Source organism: Triturus cristatus, chromosome 7 (genome assembly GCF_964204655.1).
Source record: "Triturus cristatus chromosome 7, aTriCri1.1, whole genome shotgun sequence".
Classification (NCBI taxonomy): domain Eukaryota; kingdom Metazoa; phylum Chordata; class Amphibia; order Caudata; family Salamandridae; genus Triturus; species Triturus cristatus.
This window is the reverse complement of record NC_140590.1, coordinates 1,359,139,827-1,359,162,763: the sequence shown is the minus strand read 5'-3', so window position 1 is coordinate 1,359,162,763 and position 22,937 is coordinate 1,359,139,827. Positions and strand designations below refer to the sequence as shown.

Below are 22,937 nucleotides of genomic sequence, written 5' to 3'. Positions count from 1 at the left end.
TTTTTTATTTTCTGCTATTCCGTGTGTTTTAAAAGCACCCTTTTTTGGAAGCTTGAGCCAATGTTCACGTCCTTTCTTGGGGGGAAAAAACCCCGAATTGCATTAAGCACTTTATATGAGGATTTGGAGAAAGGCGGGTTAGCACTCCCTAAGGAACTATTATTTTGCATACTTTGCACAGTACATGTCTAGGTTCAAATCAGAATCGCATACAAGAATATTTGTGAATTATTTCATGAGGTTAATTTGCATAGAATCCCAGATACACAATCCGTTAAAAATTACAAAATCACCCAAAAAATCTGCTATAAGAGCATGCAGTGTTTTTTTCGCAAACATCAGGATCTTTTTAGAACATATACAATCCCAGTTATCAATACTGCAACCCCCTTATCCGAACTCACTTTGGCATTCGGGATTAGAGATTCGTCTGAAATAATTAAAAAAATAGTTCAAGGCCGGATTTAGGAAAACCTCAGACTTTATTGTGATGGATAGGTGGCTCAATATCTCCGAAATGCATGATTTAATTCAAAATGATTTCCTCCTTCTTGGGTGCTACAGAATGTTACATATATTTCTTAGTAATTTGGATCTGGTGCAGATTAATGGGTGTAAAAATCTAGAGCTCGTGCTATTTGAAGTAGATTTGGATAGGAGACACGGGGAGTGGAAAAAACTTTTGGTTTCTACAAAAGGTCCGGACCTCACTCAGAAAGCAATGACAAAATGGGAAAAAAACATGAAGGATTGGAGTTAACAGCGAGAATGTGGAGCGAGGTTAAAAAACTCAATTTTTTTGTGCTATGCGGAGCTAATTGGCACCTGATGGTATTTTTTAGCAAATGGCTTCTATACAGAACCCCACAGTTCCTATTCTAGATTTACCTTAATCAGTCTAGTCAGTGATTCCATTGTTCAAATCAGTCGACAGCTAACTGGACGCATATTATCACTCAGTGTCCTCTAGTCCAGGGGTTTTGGAATTATATTTTCCGGCACTTGGAGGTCGAATGTCTAATTAAACTGGACTGTAATAGCTGGCTGAACATTTTGGGATATGATCCTTTTCTTTGTCTATCTGATAAATGGGTAAAATTAATATATATTGCAATAGCGGTTTCCAGGTCTGTGCTGCTTCAAAGATGGCGATCATGTCAGGATCCAACAATGTGTGAGTGGGTTCGGAAACTGAAGCATTTTGGCTTTTATTCTGTTTTGTATATTCCTTTTATTCTTGAATATGTATGCTGCATTTATTGATTAGTGGTGCATAACTAAGAAATGGCACTGTGTTATTGGGATGAATTTGAAAGTTTGAAGGATCTCAATAAAATATATATTTTTTTTTATAAAAAGAAGCAATGGGTGGGATGCATGTATTCCCAGAGAAGCTTTCAGAATGTCCCCAAGAAGTCTTTCCCAACTAGACAGCTGCGCTGTCTGGTAGGCTTCGAGATAAAAATTACCATAAATGTCACTGTACCATTAGACGTAATCCTCATATGGCCTATTCTTTGAGTTAATTGGTATATATATAGTTTTGTATTGAAATTCATGGAAAAATAGAACAAGACAGATGTCTTACCTAGGACTCAAACCTGCCATAGCACAGTGCCTTAAAAGTGGAAAGGTAAGTGACTATACAATAGCTTTATGTATGTGGGCTCTGAGAGGAAAGACATGTGAAGCATCTGTTGACTGAGAATATTCAGGGGAGCTTGGAAAATACTGAAGTCTCATGCCACAAAGGGAATCATTTGAGTCTTTCCTAAATGGCAAATATTGGTGTTATTTAAATTATGTTTATTGCTAAGCTCCTCTGTGTGCTCAATGTCCTTCCAGTCCTTCTACTAAGAAAGTTTGCTCAATGTTCAGAGGTTTTTTCACTTTTTTATGTGGGTGTGGTAAAACATGACATTGCTTCTAGTTCTTTCTTGAAAACGAGTAGAGGTAAAGATAGTTTTTTTTTGGGGTATGTCAATTACAGATTTTCTATAATGACAATTACTCAAAAGCGCTTTCAAATAGCCAGGTCTTAAGGAGGCATTTGAAGGTCTGTTCTTCCTTCAACTCCCGAAGGTGCAGAGGGCGGGAATTCCAGGCAGAGGAAACGAGAAAGAGGAACCACATCATTTTTCCTCATAGATCTTAGAACCACTGCTAAAAGAGCATGGGAGGAGCGTAGAGATCAAACTAGGAAATACGGTCTGATCCTGTTCCTCAGACAGCATGGCCCTTTTTGGTGAAAGGCCCTGTGTGTCAACAGGAGCCTTTTAAACCGGACTCTCTCCTTAATGGGAAGCCAGTGAAGCTCTTTAAGTTGCTGCTGCATGTGACTCCTTTTCGACACTTTCAACAAAAGCCAAGCTGAGGCGTTCTGACTAACTGCAGTTTTTTCAGTTGGTAAGCTAGCAAGCACCAAAGCAGAATATTCACATAGTCCAGATGGGATGTGATCAGCACATGAACTACCATTTTCTGATGATGCTCGGGTAACTGATACAAACATTTCTTTAGAGACTTCAAAAGGTGATAGTAAACGCCCACCACTGTATCAACCCGAGCCTTAAACGCAGTCAAGTTACCAAATTTCATCCCCAAATTCCTCACGACGGAGGAGGGGGCTGAAGGAGTAGGGATCTGACTGGGTCGGTATTGACCATCCTGCAGCAGGGGCAGAGAACCAAACAACAAAACCGCAGTTTTGCTGGAATTGCACTGAAGATTACTTAGGCACATCCAGTGGAACACAGCTGAAAGACGAGTCTTGAATTTATTCAGGGAATTCAGCTTGTTCCTATTCAGCATGAGGACAATGTGGGTGTCGTCAGCGTAGGACACCACCTGCGGGCCGTAAGATTGAATTAGCGATGCAAGAGGAGTCATATAAACATTAAACAATGTGGGGCTCAGTGCAGAGCCCAGGGGACTCCAAACTCAAGGGGCTTTGGTTACGAGGAATGGGGTGCCATCCAGACTGCTTGGCTACGGTCTGATAGAAATTATTGGACCCAAGCAAGAGTAGAACCACCAACACCAATATTTCCCAATCGTTGTAATAAGATGGGGTGGGATACGGTGTTAAAAGCTGCAGATAAATCAAGAAGAAGCAAAGCAATCAGCTTCCCCATATCCACTGCCTGCTTAATGGTGTCCGAAACCTCAACAAGTGCTGATTCTGTACTGAAACCTGGTCTAAAACCAGATTGGGAAGGATGCAATAACTGGTGTTGTTCCAAGTATTCAGTCAGGAGACATTTGACCCACTTCTCCAAGATTTTCCAAACATGGTAATAACTCCATGGGTCTGAAGTAAGCCAAGACAGACGTATCAGCAGATGTCTATTTTTACCAAGAAATTAGTTTGGCCTGTTTCCGTCATCTCGACACAGTAGCTGAGCTTAGGGAGCTGAGTGTAGGTTAACAACTGAACAGTTAGCCGCAAGAACGTGGGGAGGGCAAGGATCTTCGGGTGCCCCCAATTTGCAGGCTTTTAGAGCATGTTTTGAGTCTTGCAGTGTAATCGGCCTAAACTCTTGAAGGGAACAGACCCCGGACTGGACAGGAGTTGCTGAACCAGAGTTGCTCTGAAGGCCCATCTATTCCCTTCAGAGGGTCATCAATATCTCTGATTTTGTTATAGAAATAACCTGATAACTGAGCACAGATTTTTTGAAAACATATTTGGATCTACATCCGGGGACTGCTAACTGCCTTGCAAAGAGGTACACGTGAGCCCTTTTTATAGCCTGATGATAGGCCTTCAATGCACTTTTAAAGAGACCCTTATCCTCTGGTAGATCAGCCTTTCTCCAGCCTCTTTCCAATTTTGTATACTGCTTGCTCTGACTTCTAAGCTTATCATTGAACCACGAGCAGAAGCAAGTCTGATCTTGGCTGAGCTGGAATTTTTCTTCATTGGAGCCACAGTGTTAGCCATCTGTAGGAGCCAGTCATTAACTGACTGGGAATCAGGTTCAATATCCCCGCCCTCTTTCCCGGATGTGTAATCGTTTCACGCAATGCTGTGAGAGCTGTGTATTTTTCGATAACCTATGCAGGGCTTTTTGACTTGTCTAAAAAGTACTGGAGAGAGAAATTACTAAATGATACAATTTGGAAAATATTTTAACAATGAATATTAAAGTGGAAACGAAAGAGACATTGTTACCGGTTTTGAATGAAGCAAGTCATAGAAGAGTTGTATGAAGAAAGTGAGGTTTTTTTGCAGTTTGAAGCTTTCCTGTGAAATACTCATATGTTTAAAATGTATAACAAAAAATGTATAGGAAAAGGTGGAGTTATCTATGAACTGGAAAGCTGAAAGAGGGAAGGGTAAAATGATTTTTTGTGCATTTCATGTGTGTTTGATGGTTTAACTATGAGCTTGATTTTGTTTACTTTTATAGTGATTGCTTGGTAGATTGTGTTTGTTTGTTGCCTGTTTGTTGTATGTTTGATGATTTAATTATGAGCCTGATGGATAAAAGAAATATAGATATGATCAAATATTACAGTTGTTTCACATGTAGTTTGTGGAGATACATGTTGCTTTCTCAGATCCACCAACTTTGTTCTCCTTGCTGAAATTACATAATGTGTTGTCAAGTTGACAGCATAAGTAACACAACCTAACGTGTATTTGTAAAGTGCACTCTCACCTGTGGCCATCTTGGCGCGGATTAACAGATGTTTATTGTTACCCAACTCAATGGTACTCATTTTAGGTAGAGTAAATAATGGTCCTGTTTCCTGTCTTTGAAGCAATAGGATCATGAAGGCATATCTATTATATCACAGCGTGGTTAGTCCACTATCACTCGACTAACATGGGCATAACATGTTTAATTTGGATAATGCGTTTATTCAATAACAGTTCTGAGTTGAGCAACAGTTCCTAATATAATTTGGCAAAGCCTTGGCTCTGGGAAGGGTTGTTGTAGAACCATGAGTGCATTCAGCACGCACACATTACCCATGTTGCAAGCATAAACCAATGTGAAAGTGAGGAAAGGGCAGAAAGAACTAGTTCCCAGTAGAGCTGCACTATCAATGTGGGTCCAGCCGTGATTAAAAACTAGATGCATCCATCCATGAGAAAAGCAGAGCTCTCTTCCCTCAGAAACACCGCCACCCCATTGTGGTCATCTGAATAAATAAGAATAGGGAGGTGCTGATGGCTGTGCGGATAGCAACAATTTTATAAATATCTTACTGGATTTGCCATTGGTGAGAATTACCTAGACCGTAAAAAGAAATAACGTGCTAACCTGAAAGGCAATTGTAAAATTTCCTGCACTGGAATAGAAAATAGATGTTGGCAATCTGGGGTTGTGGAGAACGTGCCTCGGTACCCTCCAGTATACCCTGTAAAGAACACACCTGGATACCGTGATAGATACCCTTTGGTATACCCTGTCGAGAATGCACCAGGATACCCTGATGGATACCCTCCGATATACCCTGGGGAGAACGCACCTGGAAACCCTGACAAATAACCTTCTGTATAGCCTGTGGAGAACGTGCCTGGATACCCTGGAGGATACCCTTCGGTATATCCTGTGGAGAACGCGCCTGGAAACCCAGATGGATACCCTCTGGTATACCCTGGATACCCTCTGGTATACCCTGTGAAGAAAGCGCCTGGATACCCTGATGGATACCCTCCGATATACCCTGTGGAGAACGCACCTGGAAACCCAGACAAATACCCTTCGGTATAGCCTGTGGAGAACGTGCCTGGATACCCTGAAGGATACCCTCCGGTATACCCTGGATACCCTCCGATATACCCTGTGGAGAAAGTGCCTGGATACCCTCACGGGTGACAAGTAGTGATCTAAAAATCAACTGCTTGATTGATTGAACACATATATTTGTTACACATAAGACCTGAGCAGCAAAGTCAAATAACTAAGCTCAGAGCTACAGGGGATACAATACACCGCTGAAGGACATTATGGATTGAAGTATCTGGAGAGCGCTGAGACTGCCTACCAGTCAACTCAAAATAAGGAATTAAACTCAAGGCTTTAGTCGAATAGAAAGGCACAGTAAGATAACCATGAAAAGGCCTAGTCAAAGGCCAGATGTTGCTGCGAAGGGATCAGCACGAGCAAGTGCAGAGATTTTTAGAAGCTCAACATTTCCCACACTTCTTATGTGGTAAAAGAACGTGAACCGGACCCAGTCCCAGACATGTTGTCAGATAAACACTCATGCCCCACAGACCATGAAATGGAAGAAACTGAGAATGCACTGACTTGAGGTGTACATAGACCAATATTTAGAGTGTGGAGCAAAAACGAAGACTGCACGCTAGACCGTTTTGCTTATGGCGAAGGGCGAGGTTTGTGTAAACAGAACCCAAATTTCAGAAACACCGCTAGTTGGAATTTCACCTTAATGCCGTCTCCTCGACTACACATTAGAAGACATTGCCTTCTGCTGACATTCAACAGAATTGTAGAAAAACGTGTCTGTGCGACACCCGTACCATTAAACTGAATGTGAATTTAAGTGGTGAAGTTTAACACAGTACATTTCACACCAGAAACCAACACTGCCGAAAGGCTCCTGACCGTACCAGACTCATCCGCCTCGGGAGAGGCTGAGGCGCATCTAGAGACGCCGCGGGGAAGCAGTCCGGGTCCGGAAGCGAAAACGTCGGCGATGGGGAGTTGGAGTGGGAGCCTCTTTGGTTGCTGTGTCTGTGATGAAAGTAGGACTCGGATTTCTTCTGAACACCTGAAACAAAACAATGCCATCGCTTAGTTTTCAACGAGCAATCGAGGCTTCTTTGCATTCTATACATATAATATTCACTCAAACGACTTCCGTTCTATTTTGCCGGATTGTGACATAGCCCGACTGGTTTATTATTATGGGCCTCATTCCAGCAGGCCGAATTGAGGGCAGGGATACAGGACAGAGGGCCAAACTCTCCGATGCCCGCTATCTCTGAACCTAAATACGGGTAGTATGAGTTGTAACCCTCGAATAGGTAGCAACTATGCAGATCTGGTAATACCGGACAAAAATCTGCATGTTTTTCCCTATTCTGGGGACTATTTCACAGACATTTTCTGCCCTTTACCAGCGCTTAGGGGTTAAGGAAAAGAAGTTCTCTCTCTACAGCTGGGGAGGCGGACATGGGGGCTGTTCTTTCTCTACTACTGGTGGGGCGGGCGTGGGAGCTGCTCTCTCTATCTGCTGTTGGTGGGGTGGGCGTGGGAGTTGATATCTCTCTACTGCTAGTGGGGAAGGCGTGGGAGCTACTCTCTACTGCTGGTAGGGCGGGCGTGGGAGCTGCTCTCTCTCTTTTCTGTTGTCGGGGCAGGCGTGGGAGCTGCTCTCTCTCTCCTGCTGGTGGGGTAGGCGGGATAGCTGCTCTCTCGCTCTCTCTTCTGCTGGTGGGGTGGGCGTGGGAGCTGTTCTCTCTCTACTGCTGTTGGGGTGGGCGTGGGAGATGCTCTCTCTGTATACTGCTGGTGGGGCCGGTGTGGGAACTGCTCTTTCTCTACTGCTGGTTGGGTGGCGCGGGAGCTGCCCTGTCTCTCTACTGATGGTGGGGAAGCCATAGGAGCTGCTTTCTCTCGCTCTACTGCTGGCGGGGCGGACGTAGGAGCTGCTCTCTCTCTACTGCTTTTTGGGAACGACGTAGGAGCTGCTCTCTCTCTCTACTGCTGGTGGGGAGGGTGTGGGAGCTGCTCTCTCTATACTGCTAGTGTGGAAGGCGTAGGAGCTGCACTCTCTCTCTACTGCTGGTGAGGTGGGTTTGGGAGCTACTCTCTCTCTCTACTGCTGGTGGGGAAGGCATAGAAGCTGCTCTCTCTCTACTGCTGGTGGGGCAGGTGTGGGAGCTGCTCTCTCTCTCTCCTGCTGGTGGGGCAGGCTTGGGACCTGCTCGCTCACTCCTGCTGGTGGGGCGGGGGTGGGAGCTGCTCTCTCTACTGCTGGTGGGGTGGGCATGGGAGCTGCTGTCTCTCTACTGCTGGTGGGGCGGGTGTGGGGGCTGCTCTCTCTCTACTGCAGGTGGGGTGGGCGTGGGAGCTGCTCTCTACTACTGGGGGGGGTGGGCGTGGGAGCTGCTATCTCTCTACTGCTAGTGGGGAAGGCGTGGGAGCCAGGTCGCTCCCCCACGGCGTCAGCGTCCCCCTTGCTGCCTCTGTGATTCCTGATTCACGCCATTTTTCCCGCCGTTTTCGTGCTTCCCGCTCCCGCCGCTGCCTCCCCTGCGGCCCGCCCCCGCGCCTGATTCGCCACTCGCTCCCCCTCCCAGCTGCTCCTCCCTCCCTCGCCCCCTTCTTAATGGAGGCCGTGGCGCACTAAGGGAGCGACCCTCGACCCTGTTCACAGGCCAGGTCGCTCCCCCACCGCGTCAGCGTCCCCCTTGCTGCCTCTGTGATTCCTGATTCCCGCCGTTTTTCCCGCTGTTTTCATGCTTCCCACTCCCGCCGCTGCCTCCCCTGCGGCCCCGCCCCCCGCGCCTGATTCGCCACTCGCTCCCCCTCCCAGCTGCTCCTCCCTCCCCCGCCCCCTTCTTAATGTATGCCTAAGGCATACCCGTCTGCGCCCGTCTGCGCCTGGACCACGCCCAGAGCCAGAACCCCTGGACCCCACGCTCGCCACGATGCCAGACTCAGATACGATGCCAACTCCCTCCACGCACTCAACGCCGGCCAACACAACACCTGCTTCCAGGCCGCCCCGAAACGGACCCACGGACCCTTCTCCTGCTGCACCTGCAGCTTCACCTGCGACAGACCCACCAAGCCTCCTAGAACTGGACCCAACCACCTCCGCTGCATCCTGCTCAACACCCGCTCCGCTCGCAAAGACGCCGTCGAGCTCTGGGACCTGCTCGACACCTTCGCCCCATACGTGGCCTTCCTCACCAAGACCTGGTGGAACGACTCCTCGGCACCCGACATAGCCATAGCCATCCCGGACGGCTACATGATCACCTGCAGGGACCGCGCCAATGGAATCGGAGGAGGTATAGCCATCGTCAACAAGTCCACCCTCAAGGTCACCACCCACGCAGACGACACCCTCAACACTGCCGAACACCTGCACTTCCGGATCCACACCGACCCCAACACCACCCTCAGAGGAACACTCCTCTACAGACCCCCCGGACCCAGGGCTCAGTTCAGCGAATCCATCGCCGACCTCGCCAGCACCCACGCACTCGCCTCCACGGACTACATCCTCCTCGGGGACCTGAATTTCCACCTCAAGAACAACAACAACGGCAACTCCGCCACTCTGATCGAAAACCTCGCCAACCTCGGCCTCAAACAACTCGTCACCGCACCCACCCACGCCGCAGGCCACACGCTGGACGCGGTCTTCTCCACAAGCACCCACATCGCCTTCGACCACACCTCCGAACCCCACTGGACCGACCACCGCTGCATCCACTTCACCTTCAAAAAACCAACCACGCACCATCGCACCCAACAGCTGCCGCGCCGCTGCTGGAACAAAGTCACCGAAGACCAGCTGACCACCACCCTCGCCCAGAACCCACCTATCAACCCCACCTGCCCTGATGCCGCAGCCCGCAACCTCAGACAGTGGATCGACGACTGCGCCAACACCCTCGCCCCACTCAAGAGACCATCCAACAGCCACGCCAGCAGGAGAGCCACCTGGTTCACCGATGAGCTCCTGACCTCCAAACGCGCCTGCCGTAAGCTGAAGAAGAAATGGCTCCACAAACGAACGCCAGAAAACCACGCAGCCCACAAGGACGCCACCCGCAGACATCACCACATCATCAGACTAGCCAAGAAATCCTCCTTCAAAGACCGCCTGGATAACAACGCACACGACAGCAAAGAGCTCTTCCGCATCGTGAAAGAACTCTCCAATCCCGACGCCAGCGCCAACGACATCCCGCCCTCTCAAGAACTGTGCGACTCACTGGACATCTTCTTCCACCGCAAGATCGCTGACATCCACGACAGCTTCAACCCCACGACCGCTCCTACGATGCACGACTCCACCCCCCCGCAATCACCAACAGCGCCAACCGCCTGACCTCTGGGCCAACACCAACAACAACGAGACACGCAAGATCATGAACTCCATCCACTCAGGATCTCCGTCAGACCCATGCCCACACCACGTATTCAACAAAGCAGACGCGGCCATCGCACCCCAACTACGGAAGGTCATCAACATCTCCTTCGAAAAAAGAGACATTTCTGGAAAGCTGGAAGCACGCCGAAATTAACGCCCTCCTCAAAAAGCCCAAGGCGGACCCCAAGGACCTCAAGAACTTCCGACCCATCTCCCTGCTCCCGTTCCCGGCAAAGGTCATCGAGAAAATCGTCAACATTCAACTGACCCGCCACCTCGAAGACAACAACATCCTGGACCCATCCCAATCCGGATTCAGACGAAACCACAGCACCGAGACAGCCCTCATCGCTGCCACAGACGACATCAGACGCCAACTGGACAACAGCGAAACATCAGCCCTCATCCTCCTGGACCTGTCAGCCGTATTCGACATAGTCTGCCACCGCACCCTAAAAACACGCCTCCAAGAAGCCGGAATCCAAGAAAAGGCCCTTGACTGGACCACGTCCTTCCTCTCCGGCAGAACCCAGAGCGTCCGCCACCCACCTTTCCGGTCAGAAGCCACCGACATCATCTGCGGCGTCCCCCAGGGATCATCCTTCAGCCCGACGCTGTTCAACATCTACATGGCCCCCCTCGCACAAGTGGCCCGCCACCACAACCTCAACATCATCTCCTACGCCGACGACACCCAGCTCATCCTCTCCCTCACCAAGGACCCCCACACCGCCAAAACCAACATTCACGAGGGCATGAAGGCCATCGCCGACTGGATGAGGAGCAGCCGTCTGAAACTGAACTTGGACAAGACGGAGGTCCTCATCCTCGGACCCACCCCCTCAGCCTGGGACGACTCCTGGTGGCCGACCGCTCTAGGGACAGCACCAACACCATCCGACCATGCACGCAACCTAGGATTCATCCTCGACTCCTCCCTCTCCATGTCCAAGCAAATCAACGCCGTCTCCTCCTCCTGCTACAACACCCTACGCTTGCTCCGCCGGATCTACAAATGGATCCCGCCCGAAACGAGAAGAACAGTGACACAGGCCCTCGTCAGCAGCAGACTGGACTACGGCAACGCACTCTACGCAGGGATCCTAGCCAAACACCAACGGCGGCTACAACGCATCAAAAATGCCTCCGCCCGACTGATCGTCAACATCCCCCGCCGCAGCCACATCACCCCCCTCCTGAGAGACCTGCACTGGCTCCCCATCAACAAGAGGATCACCTTCAAGCTCCTCACCCACGCACACAAAGCACTCCATAACGCCGGACCAGCCTACCTGAACAGCAGACTCAGCTTCTACACCCCCACCCGCCAGCTCCGCTCCGCCAGCCTCGCCCTCGCAGATGTCCCCCGCATCCAACGTACGACCGGCGGCGGCAGATCCTTCTCTTACCTCGCCGCCAAGACCTGGAACACCCTCCCTACCCACCTACGACAGACCCAAGACCTACTCGCCTTCAGAAGACTCCTCAAGACCTGGCTCTTCGAGCAGTAGCGGCACCCCCCCACCCCTCAGCGCATTGAGACCCTCACGGGTAAGTAGCGCGCTTTACAAGTACCCTGATTGATTGATTGATTGCTCTCTACTGCTGGTAGGGTGGGCGTGGGAGCTGCTCTCTCTCTTCTGTTGGTGGGGCAGGCATGGGAGCTGCTCTCTACTGCTGGTGGGGTGGGCGTAGGAGCTGATCTCTGACTCTACTGCTGGTGGGGCGGACATGGGAGCTGTTCTCTCTCTACTGTTGGTGGGGAGGGTTTGGGAGCTGCTCTCTCTGTCTACTGCTGGTGGGTAGGTGTAGGAGCTGTTCTCTCTCTACTGCAGGTGGGGTGGGCGTGGGAGATGCTCTCTACTACTGGTGGTGCGGACATGGGAGCTGCTCTCTCTATTGCTGGTGGGGTGGGTGTGGGAGCTGCTCTCTACTACTGGTGGGGTGGGCATGGGAGCTGCTCTCTCTCTCTACTGCTGGTGGGGTGGGCGTGGGAGCTGCTATCTCTCTACTGCTAGTGGGGAAGGCGTAGGAGCTGCTCTCTCTCTACTGCTGGTAGGGCGGGCATGGGAGCTGCTCTCTCTCTACTTCTGGTGGGGTGGGCGTGGGAGCTGCTCTCTCTCTACTGCTGGTGGGGTGGGCATGGGAGCTGCTCTATCTCTCTACTGCTGGTGGGGTGGACATGGGAGCTGTTCTCTCTCTACTGCTGGTGGGGTGGGTGTGGGAGCTGCTCTCTCTGTACTGCTGGTGGGGCGGGCGTGGGAACTGCTCTTTCCCTACTGCTGGTTGGGTGGCGCGGGAGCTGCCCTGTCTCTCTACTGATGGTGGGTAAGCCATAGGAGCTACTCTCTCTCTCTACTGCTGGAGGGGCAGACATAGGAGCTGCTCTCTCTCTACTGCTTTTTTGGGAAGGCGTAGGAGCTGCTCTCTCTCGCTCTCCAGCTGGTGGGGCGGGTGTGGGAGCTGCTCTCTCTCTACTGCTAGTGTGGAAGCCATAGGAGCTGCTCTCTCTACTGCTGGTGGGACGGGTGTGGGAGCTGCTCACTCTCTCTACTGCTGGTGGGGCGGGAGCTGCTCTCTCTCTGTACTGCTGGTGGGGCGGACGTAGGAGCTGCTCTCTCTCTACTGCTGGTGGGGAAGGCATAGGAGCTGCTCTCTCTCTCCTGCTGGTGGGGAGGGAGCTGTTCTCTCACTCTCTCCTGCTGGTGGGGCGGGCGTGAGAGCTGCTCTCTTTCCTGCTGGTGGGGTGGGCGTGGGAGCTGCTCTCTCTCTACTGCTGGTGGGGTGGGTGTGGAAGCTGCTCTCTCTCTACTGCAGGTGGGGTGGGTGTGGGAGCTGTTCTCTACTACTGGTGGGGCGGGCGTGGGAGCTGCTCTCTCTCTCTACTGCTGGTGGGGTGGGAGTGGGAGGTGCAATCTCTCTATTGCTAGTGGGGAATGCATGGGAGCTGCTCTCTCTCTACTGCTGGTAGGGCAGGCTTGGGAGCTGCTCTCTCTCTTCTGTTGGTGGGGCAGGCGTGGGAGCTGCTCTCTCTCTACTGCTGGAGGGGTGGGCACAGGAGCTGCTCTCTCTCTCACTCTCTATTGCTGGTGGGGCAGACATGGGAGCTGCTCTCTCTTTACTGCTGGTGGGGTGGGCGAGGGAGCTGCTCTCTCTACTGCTGGTGGGGCGGACATGAGAGCTGTTCTCTCTCAACTGCTGGTGGGGTGGACTTGGGAGCTGCTCTCTCTCTATACTGCTGGTGGGGCGGATGTGGGAACTGCTCTTTCTCTACTGCTGGTGGGGCGGGCGTGGTAGCTGCTCTCTCTCTCCTGCTGGTGGGGAGGGGGCTGTTCTCTCACTCTGTCCTGCTGGTGGGGCGGGCATGGGAGCTGCTGTCTCTCTCCTGCTGGTGTGGTGGGGGTGGGAGCTGCTCTCTCTACTGCTGGTTGGGCGGGCTTGGGAGCTGCTCTTTCTCCACTGCTGGTGGGGCAGGTGTGGCGACTGCTCTCTCTCTACTGCAGGTTGGGTGGGTGTGGGAGCTGCTCTCTACTACTGGTGGGGCGGATGTGGGAGCTTCTCTCTCTATCTACTGCTGGCGGGGCGGATGTAGGAGCTGCTCTCTCTCTACTGCTTTTTGGGGAAGGCGTAGGAGCTGCTCCCTCTCTACTGCTGGTGGGGAGGGTGTGGGAGCTGCTCTCTCTCTACTGCTAGTGTGGAAGGCATAGGAGCTGCTCTCTCTCTCTCTACTGCTGGTGGGCATGGGAGCAGCTATCTCTCTACTGTTGGTGGGGCAGGCGTGGGAGCTGCTCTCTCTCTACTGCTGGTGGGGTGGGCGTGGGAGCTGCTCTCTCTCTCTCTCTACTGCTGGTGGGGCAGACATGGGAGCTGTTCTCTCTCTACTGCTGGTGGGGCGGGTGTGGGAGCTGCTCTCTCTGTCTATTGCTGGTGGGCAGGCATGGGGGCTGCTCTCTCTCTCCTGCTGGTGGGGATGGAGCTGTTCTCTCACTCTCTCCTGCTGGTGGGGCAGGCGTGGGAGCTGCTCTCTCTACTGCTGGTGGGGCGGGCGTGGGAGCTGCTCTCTCTCTACTGCTGGTGGGGCGGGTGTGGGAGCTGCTCTCTCTCGACTGCAGGTGGGGTGGGCATGGGAGCTGCTCTCTACTACTGGTGGGGCAGGCGTGGGAGCTGCTCTCTCTCTCTACTGCTGGTGGGGTGGGCGTGGGAGCTGCTATCTCTCTATTTCTAGTGGGGAAGGCGTGGGAGCTGCTCTCTACTGCTGGTAGGGCGGGTGTGGGAGCTGCTCTCTCTCTTCTGTTGGTGGGGCAGGCATGGGAGCTGCTCTCTCTCTACTGCTGGTGGGGTGGGCGTGGGAGCTGCTCTCTCTCTCTCTACTGCTGGTGGGGTGGACATGGGAGCTTTTCTCTCTCTACTGCGGGTGGGGAAGGTGTAGGAGCTGCTCTCTCTCTACTGCTGGTGGAGCAGGTGTGCGAACTGCTCTCTCTCTACTGCTAGTGTGGAAGGCGTAGGAGCTGCTCTCTCTCTACTGCTGGTGGGGCGGGTGTGGGACCTGCTTACTCTCTCTACTGCTGTTGGGGCGGGAGCTGCTCTCTTTCTGTATTGCTGGTGGGGCGGGCATGGGAGCTGCTCTCTACTACTGGTGGGGCGGGCATGGGAGCTCCTCTCTCTCTCTACTGCTGGTGGGGTGGGTGTGGGAGCTGAAATCTCTCTACTGCTAGTTGGGAAGGCATGGGAGCTGCTCTCTCTCTTCTACTGGTAGGGCGGGCGTGGGAGCTGCTCTCTCTCTTCGGCTGGTGGGGCAGGCGTGGGAGCTGCTCTCTCTCTTTACTGCGGGTGGTGAAGGAGTCAGAGCTGCTCTCTCCCCACTGCTGGTGGGGCGGGCGTGGGCTGGACTCTACCTCTGCCCCTATCTAGCTGTGGACTTTCAGGGTCCTGGCACCCTTTACACCATGTCTGGAAGCACTGGATGGCTTGAAGTATGGTAGGACACTATGCTTTTTCCAGGCAACTATACTCATAAAGAGGGAGTACGTCGTATCACAAATTTCTGTTTAATATTATTCAACTACTCAAAAATGTTTAAATGATTTGCAATGTTGAGCCAGATTTATCTTTTTCTTAGTATATAGATCACTGTTTCCAATTTTTGGATGTAGGGCATAGTAGGGATCAAACCCACATTTCCAACATAAGGTGCACAAAGTCCTTTTTTTGGGAATAATCAAAGACTGGATGAGTTTAAGGCCGCCACACTTGGCCTGGGAGGCCACTGCCATCATAGGGTTGCCGGAAAGGCAGGGGGCAGCAGTGGAATGCAGATTTGCGGTCGGTGTGGAAATTAAAATTGTTTCTGCTAGAACATCATACCCACAATGGGTGGGCCATGTATGATGCACATAAGAGTGGGGCTTTTGCCCTTCATTAAAGGAGAACCTGAGCCCTCTCTTATTCATCTTGCCTTCCTTGGCATCTCCCAGTCTGTATGTTCCTCAATTTTTTTTATGTATAATTCAGTTATTTTCCCTAGAGTATGGTTCAGGATTCTATCTTGCACAAATCGCCTAGCCTGGGGCCTAGTAGATTGATACCTCTGATTGATCAACCTCCCACACTTGGTGCCATCCTCATATGTTGAGAATACTCTAAAGCAGGCTCGGTTCTACCGGGGGGCTGGGTGGACCAGGCCCACCCAAACAGTCACGGCACAGAAGGCCATGAAGAACGCACATGTTAAGTGCTTCCTCCATGTTGACAGCTGAACATTAGGGTGTTTTTTCAGTTTGTTTACTTTAATTATCATTCAGGGGCCATTAAAAAACCTCTAGAACACCCTTTAAAGTGCATTGTTTGTAATGATGAAGGTAAACAAGCATTTGCAATGCAATCGGTCTCGCCTTTGGGACCTTACATGTATTTTGCTATACAGCACATTAGCATGAGTGCTGAAACATCTACTGTTTTTTAACATAGAGGGAAAGTAAGCACCAAACTGTGTGACACGCCAGGTATGGGAACCCATGGAGAGAAATATTGCCTTTCAGCGGGAAATGGTATAGTCCAGAGCTCTGTTTTTAATATAAAATCAGGGCTTTCTGTGGTCATATCACTGAAAATACAAGATTTGGAAAAAAATATTAGTGTCTACTGGTGCTCGTGGAAGACAGTTTCTATGGAGTAGAACCTAGAGAATGTTAAAGTGATTCTGGTATTTTACTGACCTCTACTGGTCATTTTCTATCAAGACAGTTAGATAGAGGCAGTTGAACAAGCAGACAGTAATTAAGGTATTTTACTGACCTCTACTGGTCGTTTTCTATCAAGACACTTATTTAGAGGCAGTTGAACAGAATAAAAAGTCCCTTAGCGGAAGCAGACAAGCCCTAGGGCTGATCTCCAGAGCCCACAAAGTACATACACATATAAGAATATACTAAAGTATATAGAAGAGGTCTCGAATGCTCAGCCTAAAATTACTGGCTTTGGGCGATTATCCCTATTTTTGTACTGGCTCAGACATTAAAATAATGAACATGCCGGTAAACAAAAAGGCCAGGTGGCAGTCGTAGCTCGTGCCTGAAGCAAGCTGCTGTTTGGTGGTGTGTGTTGGGGCACTGGGGACAGGGGTTTAGCTGTCAATGATGCAGCAGGTGTAGTGGCACTACAACACATAACTGTGAACGGCCTTCTGCACCTCAGTTATGGCTGTTTTGTGCGGGGGTTCTGAGCGGGTTTGTGTTATTTAATTTGTGTACAATGTGCACAGTAATATACTATAGATCAGCACATTAATTATACTATTCAGATAGTGGCAGTGCATATCTCATTGGATGAGCAACCACAAGTGAATCATACAATCCCTTCCCATTACCTAAGAAGTTGGGCCTAATTTAGAGTTCAGCAGATGGGTTACTCCGCCACAAACATGACGGATATCCTGCCAGCCGTAATATAATTTCCACTGTAAATAATGCACTTACAATACAGTGGATGGGATATCCGTCATGTTTGTGACAGAGTAAACCGTCTGGTGAACTCTAAATCTGGCCCTTAGGATGGAGTTACATAATGCCTACTAGAGTATGTTTGTCTATTCTCTGCCAGATGCTGTCGTAAAGTAGATAACCATGTTGTCTCAGGTAAGATATTATGCTTGGATGAAATTATTGTCACCAGTAGGGCTGGGTGAAAAATGGGAGCAGAGTACAATTAGGAAAATACAAATACAAGCCCTGATGAAGTCCTAAGGGAAGGACGAAACGCGTAGGCAGAAAGGCTGTTGATCTATAGAAATTGCAACTGTGATCTACAAATCAATTTTGTATTTTCGATTGAAGCAACTCGTTGAAGAATCAGCAAATTTGAAAAAAGAAAAAAAGAAAAGATTACTGAAACCTGAAGGAAAGATTTCATGGACTCTATTTTTTGATGTTCCTTCCTAATTGTACTCTTTTATTGATTGTGGTTTTGATGACAGTGAACCACAGGAAGTCTAACATTTTTCAATTGGGTAGTACTGTATCTGTTAGTTGCGCACATTGTGTTCCCTTACTGTCATTCTTCTCAGAGTCTTGAAAAATGGGAGCATTTCATATTTTGACATCTTGTTATAGTACATTGCATATTCCCAGGGTATACTTATGGCTATTGAAATTAGGCAATTTTGTAGCTGTAGTGTTTCCTGCATAGTTATGGATTTGCTGCATTTGTCACATTATCAATCATCTGCTATATTATTGCAGATTTATAAAAAATATCGTTTCTAGCTCAAACTGATCAAAAGTTACTAAAAATGCTGCAACATGTGTTGCTGAGTAGTTGAAGGCCCTTCGCAAAGGTTGAGTGGTCACCTTTCTGTTGTTTAGTGTTAGCACTGGGTGTTAAACTTGTACTAATGAGGTGTAACCTATGCCAAGACAGTGTTATCAAGTGTAAAAATCAAATAATACTATCACATATTGTGTCATATTACGCAGCATAATTGTTTTTTTCTTGCCACATAATTTAATCAACTTTGTCACATAATTTGGTCCTCCCTTGCCACAAGATTTCAGCAGCCCTGGTTATAGTGATCTTGCTCTTTGTCTAATCACATCTACTGACAATGGGATGGCTCATAATTCAGTTCAATAAAGGGCTACCATGGATTATGCAACCTGGTATCATATATACATGGTGGAATTAATGCTAATTATCCAAACTTACCTCAGAACTAAATAATTCATTCCACTGGCATATTTTAAAATGGACATCTCTAAAGTTTTGCTACAAAATATTTTCAGATAAATTGATAATCTCTGTGTCTTGCAGCATATACTTTATACAACCATAGTAAAACCAAATATATTTTTAATACACATTTTAATCTATTCTGTTTAGTCACATTTCCTAAATAGCATTTATTTAATTTTTACATTTCACTGCATAGGACTGGGTTTGATAGGCTCGCTGTAAAAGTGATTGTTTACACAGCTGATGATCAATGCAGAGTATGTGGTCCCTCAGCCTTCAGGGCCCCAAGCTGCATTACATACACATTCAGAAAATACATGCTGTTTCCTCACCTCAAATACATTATTGTGTCATTTTATCAATATCATTTTGCAAATCCATGTGGTGTTCATGAACACTAAGCAAACCACATACATGCACTCACTTTATGCATACGCCCAAAGTTTATGCCCAAGAATCTCACACCAGGCTCAAACAAACACTGCACAAAGAAACACCCACACCAGAAAGGCCATGCCACACACATGTGCAAAAACATCACACTTGCATACACACACACAACTCTAACTCAAACTGCACATGTGCATATGTAGATCCCACATACAAGAGATACACAAGCACCATTCACAAACTGGGAATGATGGATAGAGCCCAACTGCCTGAAAAAGATGACAGACAAGACTGAAGTCGTGATCTTTGGGGAGAGCTCATCTTCATGCAACTCTATCTTCTGGCTGACTGAGCTAGGACCTACTGCTTGATAAAAACTCAAACACATCTTGACAGAAAAAGAGCTTCAGGGTTAAAAATACGGGGCGTAACAAACTTTTCCTAATGTCGTTGTATAACCCACAAAATAGTATAAGACGGACGGTTGATTGTAAGTCCCAGCAATCACAAGGGTATTTTAGTAGATTTTGTGTCCATGCATCTCTCTTTGGGGCATGCTTCAAGCTGAAGCTAAATACCCAGCTGCATTTGTAGAAGGTAAAATCTCTGCTGGGCATTTGTTACCATAGTTAGATACATGGGTAATCCCTGATGTTCCTGACCTGACAGGTATCAAGATATGGAGGGTTTATGACTTTCTCTTATCTCTCTTGCACTTCTCCTCTTGTTGTTAAACATTATTTTCTATCTCCTTCTTACTAAATTGCATGATACTGTCTGGATTTCTTACAGGTGTGCCTTTAAGTGGTTCGATTAACAACCTATTTATGTATGCTTGCCATGGAATCTAATGTTAGTGTTGGAGATTAAGACAGTCAAATATAACTTCTTTTGAAAAATTTGAACCTGCCTTTACATACCAGCAAATAACAGAATTCAGGTCAATCAAATCTTTGATATATGGCATATCCAACTCGCTGTGGGTAATAAAAGATGTAACAGCGCGAGGTACTGCCAAGGCCCTACATTAAAACTGATTTTCCAGGAATTGTAGTGGTAAGCTCTTCGCCATACCCCACAGAGCTGCCCCGTATATAGCGGAGGGTATGCATTTATCCCTGTATAATTTTGACAGTTCTATAACTGGCTTATTGCCTATATATATTTTTTTTTAAACATATTTTTTATTGGCATTTTGTCATACAGTTATTGACGCATAATTATCGTTCGTACCTGAAACGTCTACATTCTCATACAGGCGGAGAGTTACAGGGCCCTATACATTTATTAAACCCTTCATGTCTGAAGTGTATCTTCAGGAGGAGGTGTAACAAACATTATTCCCATCAATTAACATTGTGCTTTCCAACCATTTCAGAATCTATTTGTATGATAACTGCCCACAAACCCGTGTAGCTCCATGAAGTGGTATGGTTTTATTCGCCACTCGGGGTAGCTATACCTGGGTACGCGGTGCTCTGCCATCTTAGCATCATATATACATCAATTGTATCAAACAAGGGGTGAAAACAGAAAACAAAGTTTCAAACTGCCTGCCAGGGCCTAGCACGGTTCTATCCATGGATAAGACTACGTGTGTGTCATAAACCAGCCGAAGGGAGGGGGGGGGGGGGAGGGGGGAGGACGGAGGAACTCAGATGAGACAAGCAAGAGACGGGGGAGGGGGTGAGGGAAGGAGGAGTAAAACACCAAAATCCGATCGCCGTAGGGCTTCCGAGCACGTCCAATCATGCCTCATTCATATTCCTAACCAATTCAAAACAACAAAGTCAGTGTGATATAAACAAGGCAACTTTACATCAAAAGGTCATAGGTCTACAGGCTCAATACAAACATGTATGTTGTTGAGAGAAACAAGAACCTACAAGAGTAATACAAGTTATGTATAAAGCCCTCACTCGCCAACCTGGTTGGTGACATGCTTCATCATCGGGCTCCACTGGGTATGGCCGAATGCCATCCCAGTGTGCTGCAACGCCAGGTTACTGCGGAGCGGGGTTCATGTGAGGTGACAGTGAATTTAAAAGTTTCCAATTAAGTAAAAAAAAGTGAATTTATTGATTTTGCTAATTGGAAATATTAAAAAAGGAGTGAAGGTCAAAAAATAAAAGACCAGTTTCACTCAATGGCGGTCAACATGTTTCTGCCTATATGAATGTTCAACAGGCTTTCGTCAGGACCAGAGTGGGAGTGCAAAGTCCCGGTGGTGTGAGCGCGCTAAGGTTCACCCTACCGTGGACTACTGTGTGAAAAATATATACAGTGAAAAATTCCGCCAAGTGTTATCGTGGTGGAGAGAAACTAGTTTATTCTAGAATAAGGAAGACACACAAACAAAAGACAAAACATGAAAGAATTGTAAATGTTGATGGTCAACTCGTAATCAAACGCTGTAGAATCAAGCGGAAAACTTAGTGGTTGGAATGGCGGCTGAAGTGCCAATAGTATCGTGAATGAGAAAACGGCAAGATCGTCCGAAGTAATATGCGAGGTTTTTTTGAAAGGAACTTTATTCAGCGTGGGAATCGGAACCAAGTCTATGTTTAGGACTTACACAGGGGCACGTTTTGCCGTACCCCAGCCCATATGTGATTCTAGAATTTCACACAGAATATATCTTCCACGTGTGTTCCGATATACATCAGTAGACACGCTATTCAGGCTAAGTTCTAATTTACTTACCTGACACCGGTATCCGAATACTTTTAGGTGCACTGTTTTCACTATTCTTGCACCTGAGGTATACGTTAATGGCACTTCTTCATTTGAGCACTAAGTTTTCCGCTTGATTCTACAGCGTTTGATTACGAGTTGACCATCAACATTTACAATTCTTTCATGTTTTGTCTTTTGTTTGTGTGTCTTCCTTATTCTAGAATAAACTCGTTTCTCTCCACCACGATAACACTTGGCGGATTTTTTCACTGTATATATTTTTCACACAGTAGTCCACGGTAGGGTGAACCTTAGCGCGCTCACACCACCGGGACTGTGCACTCCCACTCTGGTCCTGACGAAAGCCTGTTGAACATTCATTTAGGCAGAAACATGTTGACCGCCATTGAGTGAAACTGGTCTTTTATTATTTTTTGACCTTGTAATTGTAATTGTAATTGTAACTGGGTTTTGTATCGCGCCAACTCACCGACAGGTCTCAAAGCGCTACTGACCAAGTACAACACCAAAGGTGAAATAAGAATATAGAGGTGTCTAATCTGATGACCGACTATTGGATGGGAATGCGCCTTTAAAGAGTAAAGTTTTCAAGGACTTCCTAAAATGGAGAAGATTGGGTTCTCTGCGAAGTGCCTCCGGTAGCTTATTCCAGATGGTAGGAGCCCGAACTGAAAAAGATCTGCCTCCTTTAGTTATTAACTTGAAGCGTGGACAGGATAGCAAGAAAGATCCGGACGATCGCAGGGCGCGCTTAGGTTCATATATTTCAAGCCTTTCTCTTATGTAGGCTGGCGCCTGTCCGTGAATTGCTTTGTGGCAGATACACATACTCTTAAATTCGACTCTCTGCACCACAGGCAGCCAATGTAGCTCGTGGAGCAGAGGGGAGGCATGAGTCCTCCTCGGCATTCCAAAAATCAGACGTGCTGCGTCATTCAGGATGGTCTGAAGACGATTGATGGAGTTCTTTGGAAGGCCGAGGTACAACGCATTGCCATAGTCTATTCTAGACACTATTGTGGCTGAGACAATGGTTCGCAGCATATTCCTCGAGAGCAAGGGGGCGAGTTTACGTAGTTGCCTGATCAGATTGGTGCAGGAACCAACTACAGCGGATACTTGGTTGACCATCGAGAGTTCCTGATCGATTTTCATCCCAAGACTCTTGACACTAGGGCATGGTTTTGGAGTAGGTCCTAGTTCTTGTGGCCAAAACAAATCGTTCCAGGGGGAAGTAGAGGTTGTAATTACAAGGACTTCCGTTTTGTCTGGATTGATTTTCAGCAAATTGGACGACATCCAGTTCACTGTAAATCGTAGTATGTCTTGGGCCATTGACTGAGCCGATGGTGTATTTTCGATACTCAGCAACAGCTGAGTATCGTCGGCGTAGTTAAAAACTTTACAATTCATGTTTGCCAGGGACTCTATCAAAGGTTGTAAATAAAGATTAAATAGGAGCGGAGAAAGCGCTGATCCCTGCGGGACTCCACAGGCTAACATGCCCACATCTGAGACCTGGTCTGCCAGCT

General features: G+C 48.3%; 1 protein-coding gene across 1 annotated transcript in view; it reads right to left on the bottom strand.

Annotated features, from left to right (window-relative positions):
• LOC146812057 (arf-GAP with SH3 domain, ANK repeat and PH domain-containing protein 1-like) overlaps positions 1-22,937 on the bottom strand; it is a 1,117,518-nt gene that overhangs the window by 36,055 nt on the left and 1,058,526 nt on the right. The window contains exon 27 of the mRNA XM_085619062.1: positions 6,590-6,750. Coding sequence (XP_085475188.1) covers positions 6,590-6,750 — 161 coding nt within the window. The remainder of the gene's footprint in view (positions 1-6,589; positions 6,751-22,937) is intronic.